Source organism: Photinus pyralis, unplaced genomic scaffold (assembly GCF_008802855.1).
Source record: "Photinus pyralis isolate 1611_PpyrPB1 unplaced genomic scaffold, Ppyr1.3 Ppyr1.4_LG1, whole genome shotgun sequence".
Taxonomy (NCBI): Eukaryota; Metazoa; Arthropoda; class Insecta; order Coleoptera; family Lampyridae; genus Photinus; species Photinus pyralis.
Genome location: NW_022170249.1, coordinates 2,398,381 through 2,408,927, shown reverse-complemented (window position 1 = coordinate 2,408,927; position 10,547 = coordinate 2,398,381). Strand labels below are relative to the sequence as shown.

At 38.1% G+C, this 10,547-nt stretch overlaps 2 protein-coding genes across 2 annotated transcripts; one reads left to right on the top strand and one right to left on the bottom strand.

Moving 5' to 3' along the window:
- Positions 1-2,503: 2,503 nt before the first annotated feature.
- LOC116159398 lies at positions 2,504-4,462 on the top strand. The gene is made up of 2 exons (XM_031472367.1): positions 2,504-2,566; positions 3,682-4,462. The coding sequence occupies exons 1-2, from the start codon at positions 2,534-2,536 to the stop codon at positions 4,306-4,308; spliced, it is 660 nt and encodes a 219-aa protein (XP_031328227.1). The 5' UTR covers positions 2,504-2,533; the 3' UTR covers positions 4,309-4,462.
- On the bottom strand, positions 2,654-4,593 carry LOC116159399. The gene is made up of 2 exons (XM_031472368.1): positions 4,390-4,593; positions 2,654-3,490 (listed from the first exon to the last, which is right to left on the bottom strand). The coding sequence occupies exons 1-2, from the start codon at positions 4,561-4,563 to the stop codon at positions 3,167-3,169; spliced, it is 498 nt and encodes a 165-aa protein (XP_031328228.1). The 5' UTR covers positions 4,564-4,593; the 3' UTR covers positions 2,654-3,166.
- Between the last annotated feature and the right edge of the window lie 5,954 nt (positions 4,594-10,547).

The window sequence follows — 10,547 nt, the reverse complement described above, 5'->3', positions numbered from 1 at the left end:
TTATAACTACGTCAGAAAGCATTCAAGTTCAAAGGTGTCTGTTCCTGTTGTTTTTAACGATAATGGTGACGTGCCATGATAATATAGAGACTGCAAATGTTCTAGCCAAGACTTTTTCGTTGGCTTTTAACCGCTCTGTTCATGTGAACCTACCCGTGTTAACAACTGTTCCTCGTGAGACGCTGTCGACAGTCATATTCTCTAGAAATGATTTACTCTCTGAAATCAATAAGCTAAGTAATAACATGGCTCCCGGTGCGGACGGAGTCTTCTCGAAAATTGTTAAGTGCTGTGCGATAAATATCGCCGATCCTATACTGGAAATGTTCAATAACTCATTGAACGCTGGAGTACTTCCAGTCCAATGCCTACAAGCTATTGTAACACCGATTTATAAAAAAGGAGACAAATGCAATCCGGCTAACTACCGGCCAATCAGTTTAACGTCGATAGTGTGTAAACTTATGGAAAAGCTTTTAGTTAAAGCGATTTTAGATTATGTGCTAAAGCACGGTCTAATTCCTGACACACAGCATGGTTTCCTTCCAGGTCGTTCTACGATAACGAACCTACTATCTTCGATTAACCAGTGGACCAAACTTAGCGATCCTGGAGCCTCTATTGATATTATCTATTTAGATTTCAGTAAGGCGTTCGACAGGGTCTCTCACGAATTGTTGTTACTGAGTTTTGGAATTAATGGAAATGTCTTACAGTGGATTAAAGCTTTCCTGTCTGATCGTTCATTTGTAGTCAAAGTCGGTAACGTTGTATCAAACACAACTAAGGTCGCTAGTGGTATCCCTCAAGGCTCTATCCTTGGACCTTTTTTATTTATCTTGTATACGTCGGACTTACTTTTGAACTTGAAATGCAGCCATGTGGCCTACGCTGACGATATCAAAATATTTGGTAACTACTTGGAACGCGGAAAATAAAATCCAAGTCGCCTTAAATGCTGTAGTTGACTGGTGCAACTCGTGGGACTTGCCTTTGAACGGAGGAAAATGTGTGGTGCTGCGAATAGGACATCATAATCCAAAATTTTCTTACTGCTTAGATAATATACTGATCAATGAAGTACACTATCCAAACGACTTAGGAGTCACAATAAATAATAAATTAACTTGGGACGAGCAATGCGCCAAAATTTTTAAAAAGTCTTTTGCCACGTTATGTATGTTGAGGAAAGTATTTCCTACTCCGTCGCCAGAACTATGTGCAAAGCTGTTTGTGACGTATATTAGACCCCATTTGGAGTATGCTGTCTCAGTTTGGAGACCATATTTGGCTAAAGATATTAAGTTGTTAGAGCGAGTTATGCACGCAGTTTCCCGATGGCCTAAACATTTTAACTTAATTTCGTACAGTGACAGATTAAGTATACTGAAGTTGCCTGAACTATGTCTCAGACAAGATAGAGCGGACTTGATTCAGATTTACCGACTAACTCACGACCTATTTCCCGCTAACAAATTAGACTTCCTGAAATTTCGTGAAGATACCCGCTTACGCGGACACTAGATTGCAAAAGGAACCCTTCAGAACTACGCAAAGGCAAAAATTTTTAACTAACCGCATGTTCGACCAGTGGAATGCACTACAGTAGACGAACACATCGTAAATTCAATAAATGTGTACCAATTTAAGAATCGTGTTGATAACAAGAATTTAGAAAAGATGAATTGTTAACTAATTGTACGTTCGTAACCGATAGAAATTAGCTTAATAAAAGCCTAGTATCGACAGTGCGAGGCTGCTCGCAGCGAATGCCTCGTGGTGAATGCTCGGCTTTGCCTCGGACTGTGGATACCGGGGTTGCTCACGATGAGGCGTTCGCGTCGCACAATTCGTGGCGAGCCGTGGGCTTGTCGGTAAAAGAGCAGTGCTCAAAGGTGCCTCGCTCCGAGCTGTGCGTCAAGTGGATACCGCTGTCAGCCTCGCACCGTACAATAGACAATTCTGCACTGCAAACCACCAAATACCTGCACAACGAAACTGCCATCATGGATAATCATGACGTGATTAGAGAATTAGTGAAGTGTTATGAAAGTAAACGTGTATTGTGGGACTCGAAGCACCCTGAATATTATAATAAAAACAAGAGAGAAGACTTGTGGCGCGAAATATCGGTATCAATGAATATTTCGGTGAAAGAACTGAAAAAGAAGATGACGTCTTTGTTGGGCTCTTACCGACGTGAAAAGTCCAGGGAAAAGAAAAGTCAAGTTACAGGATCAGGTATGTTTTTAATCATTATTTTACTACGTAATATCATTAAAACATTTTTTCATTTGTGTACAGTACACTTAGTTGGATTTTTGACGTGATTTACAGTACTCATACTATTGACTAAGGAACAATACCCTAAAGTTTGTAGCGAGAGTTCTGAAACGCCCTGTAAGTTGGAAGTATACTATATAACTTAAATTGGCAAGAAATTGAATTGAGTTTTAATGTTACAGGTCAAGGAGATGTCTACCAGTCAAAATGGTTTGCATACACATGGTTTGGCTTTCTTTGTGATAAGGACATGCCAAATGACCAACTCGATACAATGGATAATGTAAGTACATTTACAAAACATTTTTTTGTGGAAGCTTTAAAAATAACGATGTAAAAACAAACCATTTTCATTCAACAACCCCCCAATTCATTGTCGTTTCTACATGTACCCGGGAAACATCAGTAGTCATTTTGCCATGGAATTGAGCCATTAGTGGCAAAGTGCTCAGCCAGATGGATTCGGATGTTTTTTGATGTCATATTTGCTCTTCGAGGTGTCTGTCCAATTGGGATCATGCCACGGAATTCATCGTTGTTTCTCCATGTACCTGGAATAAATTGTCCATTTTCCTCTCTGTCTAAGAATCCAGCCGGTGTGTAGATATGATTTACAGTAGATCGTTTTCGCAAAAAATTGTGTAAATATACAACTGCTAAAACTACTTTCTTAGCCCTCTCAGGTTGTAGTAGTATTGGTGTTCTCAATACCCGAAATACAGAACTAGCTACTCCAAAAGCATTCTCTACGACCCTACGTGCTCGGGATAGGCGGTAGTTAAAAATTCTTTCAATAGAACCAACTTGTGGAGTACCTTTAAATGGTGTCATAGTATATCCATTTAACTCAAATGCTTGATCACCTAATATAATATAAGGTACCTTAATACTGTAAGGAATTTGTAATGCTTTTGGGTTTGGTATGTTCAGTTCCTTTTGTTGTACAATGTCGTATTTTTGAAAATGCCTCCATCTGAAAATCTACCAGGGCAGCCAACATTAACATACAAAAAATTGTAGTTGCGTCAACTAATGCAAAGAGCACAATACTAAAAAAACCTTTGTAATTATAATACTCAGTGCCACTGTTCCATGGTGCTTGAAGCTGGACATGTTTCCCGTCCATTGCACCTATTACATGAGGGAAGTTCCACTTCTCTTCGAATTCCTTTGCCACAGCTAACCATTCCTCATTAGAAGAGGGTAGCTAAAATAAAAGACACATCATTAATTTAAAAGCTAAGGAACGCCGACTAGTGAGTAGTATTTATAAAAAACAATTTTACAGGATTCAAAATTTCATTTGGCAAGTCTTGGAATTTTAGGCCTCCATTATAAATCTCTTATGAAAGAGCACCCTATCAAACATTGTATTTGTAATGTTTATTTTGTTGACAGGCTAATACGCAAAGGGATCCTGAGGAAACTCGAGAAGAATCAAACAATGATGAATCTATTGTCGATGAACCCACAACGGTCGAAGATGAACCACCGGAGTCTACTAATACAACGATGGCGTCTACAACTGCTACGGCGGTGTCTACGAGTACAGCGACGGTGCCTACTTCTAACATGTACCAAGGTAGGAAAAGACAACGTCGCAATGATGCTGCTGATACTGCACAAAATCAAATGCTAATTGATGCATACTCCATTTTGAAAAAGACATCGGCTACTCCTACTGACCACTATGAAACGTTTGGAATGCATGTTGCAAGTGAACTCAGGAAATATGACAGCAACACTCTTCCTCATGTGAAGAGGGCAATATTAGATGTGTTGTTCAGAGCAGATATCGGAGAATTTACCCCCAATCACAACGTCCGTAACACTGCTGGGTACTACAGTTCAAATTTCACTACACCGACTTCGTCTCGAGATAGTTACCCTCCAACTCCTACTCCTTCAAATTCCCAATGTATACTTGTTCAGGACCTTGATTCAAGGCCTCCACAACAAGAAGACACCTTAGTAACCTACTTGACTAACATAAATCCTGAAATTTTAAATCCTGAAGAAATGTAATAACATGACATGTTGTTATATGCAAGCTACATTGTTTAACATTACAATATATTGATTTTTTGAAGTAAATTGTTTTCTTACCTTTATGTAGTCCCTTAGGGCTTCAATAAGTGCATCACATACTTCTGGAACAATCACAGATATTCGTTGTTTGGATATGCGAAAGAGGTATTGCAAACTTGTAAATGAATCTCCAGTTGCTAGGAATCTCAGAGTAAGAGCTAATCTTTCCTTGACGGTAATAGCACTTCGCATGTACGTGTCACGTTTTTTCACGGCAGGCTCTACCAATGTAACTAAATGTTCAAAATCTTGCTTGGACATTCGCAAGAAATTTGTCACGTCTTCTTCGAACCTCACGTCTTCTAGGAGTCTGTTCCCATATTCCAACCGATTTCGATAAACTTTTTTGACCCACCAACGGGGCTTACGTCGCCTTTTCCGTTGTTTTTTTCTAATAATAATCGTCGCCATCACAATAAAAGCAGCGGCAGTAACTTGCACATTTCTTAACAACAAAAAAGACATTGTAACGACTTGTATAGACTGCCTTCACTACGAATGTGGGTGGTTCGCGTGCTCGCACTGAGCATTTGTGGTTACAAACTAGCTGAAGAGCGTATGCCTCACCCTGAGGCAGATGGCGTGAGGCATTCGCTGCGAGCAGCCTCGCACTGTCGATACTAGGCTTAAACAAAATAGCATAAATAGGCTTGCCTCATGCTATTATCACTTATAATTGCACAAGAGGTTTGTATTTTAGCGAGTAAATTTGGGTTGTTTAGGTAATGAAAATCTGTTGCCTAGCAATTAGACGAGAAAAACTGTCAACTAATAAAAATGCGACACCGAAGGTGGAGCATTTTTAGGTTGACAGTTTCTAGAGTTCAATTGCTAAAAGGCAACAGATTTGAATTGCAACAACACAAATTTACTCGGTTTAAATACAAACCTCGAGTGTAATTCGGCAGGACAATTTAACGAACAAGAAATTCACCAAACTTAATCAATTATTGACAGACGTCATCTAGTCATATGGGACAGGATAATACGATATTTGGTTCGAAAATGAATAAGTGAAAAAACCACTAGTGCATTTGTCGCTGGAAAAGTTGCAGGTAACTTTTGCCGCCGTCAAAGTGACAATTGCACTGCGGCTTATGCGATTTTTTATACATGAGTTGAATTGTCATCTAAATATAATAATAATAATAATAATAAAAAAATAAAAACTACGAAAAATACTAACCTCAAAATTTACGAATACCACTGTAACGTCTAAAATCGGCGTGCGCGCGGAAAATTGGAGGGAGAAAGTAGATTGGGAAACAGGCGGTTGCGTTAAGCAAAAAGGAAAGGGAGAAGAGAAAAGTATGAGAGAGTGTGTTTGTAGCGGAGATTAAAGAAAGGCGTTTAAGAGAAATTGCGAATCGACTGGGGCCCGAGAATTCTGAAATTAATTCCCTAATAGCACTTATTGTTTGTTCAATTGTCACGCATTCCTCATCAAAATTATACAACGGATCCTCGAGGTTAATACGAGGCCGACTTCGATCCTTTTCTAATAATTTAGCCAATATTTTACGTTTAGTTGGGACATCTTTTTTTTCCGTAACCACACCTCTAATGCGCAATTCATAATTTAATTCTTCTGTGCGAAGATCTACGGGCCTCATTCCCAAATATTCCATCATGATTTCAAAAACTAGGTTTTAATTCTATATAACGCGGTAACCAAAATCCTTTTGATATTTTGAACGTAAATTCTATATAACACAAATCGGGCCCCACGTGCTGGGCGGCACTGTGTGACGTTAGAAAAAAAATGAGTTTAATGGTGCCACTGGCTCTACTCAGTTCCTGGGGGTGGCGGGATCGTGGATACAAATATTTACAATTTCATTTAAATTTATTACATAATTTTTGGGCGCCAATCTGTCTTTAACTCACATGCCAACCGACAGATAAATCGACACGTATTATTGATTACAAAGTTAACCTAACACTTAATTGATTTACTTATATCACAAAGTTACGATTGATGGTGGTTAGAATTATGCTGTACTAATGGTGAATGAAATGAGGTGAATGATGGTTAATTGGGTGATAACTCAGGTATAAACAATTATGAACACGGCGTTCTTTCTTATCTGTTTGTGGGTTTTCCGGAAAGGAATTGTGTACAGCCGAGCTGGCGGAGCAGGCTCTTGATTAAATTTGGAGGTCGCTGAATGCTGACAAAGATGCTGATTAGTTCAATATCGAAACGACTCGGTATTCACTCTCCGTGCTTCGGATTTACTTCCAATCTATCTACATTCTATCTTCTATGCACATTGGGGTAAAGAAAGCCCTAAAAATTACGCAGTATAGGAATGGACACGAACGCCCTTCTTTTACTTACTATAGATGGAAAATGGCTCGCGTTAACTTGGTCCGTTGTTAAATTTTTGGACGGCCAATTACAACAATTATTATTTCTTCTAATGCAATTCTCGGGCCCCAGTCGATTCGCAATTTCTCTTAAACGCCTTTCTTTAATCTCCGCTACAAACACACTCTCTCATACTTTTCTCTTCTCCCTTTCCTTTTTGCTTAACGCAACCGCGTGTTTCCCAGTCTACTTTCTCCCCCCAATTTTCCGCGCGCACGCCGACGTTTAGACGTTACACCACACTGCACAAAACGTATACTACGCTTGACGTCCGCTCATCTACCCCGCTCGCAAAAATGCGAACAAAAAGTTACGTATACGCAAAGATGAGGGTGCTCAAAAATTAGGAAAGGGCTTGCTTCGCAAATTTACGTACAACATTCTGTGTTGCGAACGGTCAACAATTGACCCCCGTTCGGTTCAATTACCTGATAATAAGTATTAATGGCTGGAATTGGCTAAACGTCAGTACGCAATGCGCCTTGTTTAAGGTTTGTTTATAATCGCCACATATTCTTATGCTGGAATCCTTTTTAACAACGGGAACGATTGGCGTACACCATCGTGTGTGGGTTATCGGTTCTAAAATGCCCTGTTGGTATAATTTTTGCAGTTCCATTTCAATTTTGGGTAATAATGCAAATGGCATCCGTCTGGCCTTACATAGTATCGGTTGTACGTTATCACTGATTGGTAATGTTACAGGAGGGCCTTTATACTTAAATAATAAGTATTCTTTATTTGAACATTTTATATTGAAAGAGATGAGTGATAATTGAAACGTGCTTACAACTCAAGACATGCATTCTGGGCAACTGTCAGGCGTGCCAATCATTAACTTGCACAATCCCTACATACATGCTTCTGATATTTTTGGTAGATCCTTATGGGCCCGTTTAAGCACGGTGCTTTTGGACCAGCTGCTCTTACGACCCCTAATGTCAATGTCATAGTATTCTACATCATCATAATTGTATTTATAGTACACAAGAGTATGGCGCCTTTTCTACAATTCAGGATTTTACTCCATAAGACCTTCTCTTTTGCTAGGTTTACACCAAAATTGTTTCCTAGATCCTCAGAAAGTTGCTTGAGATCATGTACATCAGACGTGGCAAGTTCTTGAATTATACACGGTTTTCCATTCTTCTTGGCCAAGCGTATGACAGGTATCCATTGACAGGGTATGTATATCGGACCACTCTTCAAAATTCTGTTTCTCTCACGCTCAATGCAGGAATGCACACTGTCGCCTTCATTCTCTGCATGCCCTGTTATGAGATATTTGTGGATACTAGAGATGTTGTACTTTGACAGAGCATACAAATACATGGCATTGTTCTTGTTCTGTCCTGCGCAGTTGTCTGCAAAGAAGTTTCTTCCATCAGCATTTTGTTCGAGAAAGTTTAGAATAAAAGTTCCGATTTCTTTGGCACCACGTTTGGCATAGGTTTCATCCCCTACGTAGGCAATAACCTTGTTTGGGCACAATGTCGTATACGGTAAAATTATAGTTGCGAACTTGCTCGTGTAATAAAAAGTAATCTCTCCAGATGGAGTAGGGAGAACTGCTTGTACATAGATCGTATACAGCAACAATTTTATTTTTCTCACTTTTAGCATCTTCAACATCCTTTGCCCTTTCTTCTCTAGAACGTTCTGTATCTCTCAGATGTTTGTTGTCTCTTTTAGTTTTCTCTCTTTCTCGTTAGAATTTTTGTAGCATTCGCAAGCAGGTACTACGTTTGTCTTTTTTGGATATATGAAAACCCATATTGAACTCGGTACACACATTTTCATAAAAAAATTTTCAGCAATAGAGTATTCTTCGTTACACTTTTCTTTATACAAACGGTATAAAGATTTCTGTATTTAAATATTTCGTTTGAAGCTACTCTATTTATATACGTGAATAAAATTAATATCCCTCCTACTATGCAATATTTAATGATCCTTCAAAATACTCTCGTTTGGTCTGGCGCTCCTCACGTAATGCGATTCAACTCTCGGAATTGAATTCATATAATTTCTCCTTGAGAGATGGATCAAACGTTTTCTGTTTTTGATGCTTTCCGCGCTGGTCTGACTGCATAATTGAATTAGGATCACGTTTTTTAATAGTAGTGCGGATCATTGTATCGCAAATTCCAAGAGTTACCATAAAAAACTTCTTGTACACTCGGACATTGTTTGCGTTGTTTATCTCCCAAAATGACTTTAAAATGCGCCCCCTCTCCTCTCCCGAAAACACCTTGTAGCATTTGTAACGGCACTTTTCGTTAAAAGGTTTTTTGAGTGTTCTCTTAGGCACCAGTTTGTTTTTAGTATTTAAGTATTCTTGACCACTATTATATTTCGCCTTTTTGCAGTGCTGCCAACCAGATGAGGAATAAAATCGGTAGTTGATGAAATATTTTTCGGTAGATTTCGTATAAATTCGGTAGTATTTATTTGCAAAATAGAAAATTACAACTTAATCTAAATACAAGTTTTGTTTGGTCATTAACGGCAATAAATTATCGTGTACAGTAAAATAGTAACAAGTGTTGTTGTCTAGGTACTGTTTAGCACGCAATAACCCTACCAAAGTTTCAGTGGACAAAGCATTTCTTTGATTACTTTTATTTAAATTTATCTCCGAAAAAATCCTCTCCACATTTGCCGAGGCATGTGGAAAACACAATATTTCAAAAACAAATGTAGTTAAAGTCTTGAACATTGGAGTTTTATCACCCAAGATCATTTTTTTTACCTCCAACCAAAATAATTCGACATCGTCTGGAAAGTTCTTTATTTCATTAGTGTTCGGCAATAGGCGCCATTCACTATCTAACGTTTGAAGATTCTCTGGGGTAACTAAATTCGGAAACATATTAGCAATATCAACAATAGAAGCTATGGTTCCTTGTTTAACTACCTCAGGATCTAAGAAACTTAAATGTTGCCTTTTAGCGGAAAACGTTTCAAAATTTGCCAACAACTTTCAATATAAAAATCTAAACAGCGAAGTTTAAAAAATTTTAATTGGTTTTCGTCCCAATTGCATTGCAATAATCTGTTTGCGACATTTGCACCAAAATAAATATCCTTTAGATCTAAAAAATATCTGGGATTTTTAAAGTCTACATCTGCCGTTTTTAACAAATAATCACGCTTGATGTAAAAATCAAAAAAAGTGGATAAAATACTGCTTACATGTTTATACACTAAATGAATTTGGGGCCTTTCTGATTGCATGCGTTTATTTAAATCGTTAAAAAAAGGCAAAACAAATTCTAAAAATTCTAAAAATAACCTTGTTACGGGATCGTTTAATTTACTTAAAATATTTTCTGTCGCCAAAATATCACGTTGAGAAACTGCATCGGTAAAATATAGTCTTAATTGGTCCGTAAAGTTAGCACCAACATGTAAGGCACAAACAATTTAATGATAATACGTCGATTGTGCTTCGTTTGTGCTTGTTTGTGCGATACATTTTAAAGTCAACACCCGCACCAATATTATGTAATTTCAATTTTTATTATGCGGGTGCCAACTTTTACGTGGCACCCAAAAGGTTAACGAATTAAAATTGTAATATGCTTATTCGTTTGTGCTTGTTTGTGCCTTACATTGTAACATCAAAACTCTTACCGTTACTGAGTAATAAAATTTTCAATTATGCGGGTGCCAACTTTTACGTGGCACCCAAAAGGTTAACGAATTAAAATTGTAATATGCTTATTCGTTTGTGCTTCGTTTGTGCTTGTTTGTGCCTTACATTGTAACATCAAAAGTTTCACCGTTACTGAGCAATAAGTAC

Excerpts from the sequence above, each read along its gene's own strand:
- LOC116159399 (XM_031472368.1), bottom strand. The coding sequence starts at position 4,563 with ATGCGAAGTGCTATTACCGTCAAGGAAAGATTAGCTCTTACTCTGAGA. Across the intron at positions 3,491-4,389 it reads CCCTAAGGGACTACATAAAG|CTACCCTCTTCTAATGAGGA; the intron begins GTAAGAAAACAA and ends CTTTTATTTTAG.
- LOC116159398 (XM_031472367.1), top strand. The coding sequence starts at position 2,534 with ATGCCAAATGACCAACTCGATACAATGGATAAT. Across the intron at positions 2,567-3,681 it reads AACTCGATACAATGGATAAT|GCTAATACGCAAAGGGATCC; the intron begins GTAAGTACATTT and ends TTTTGTTGACAG.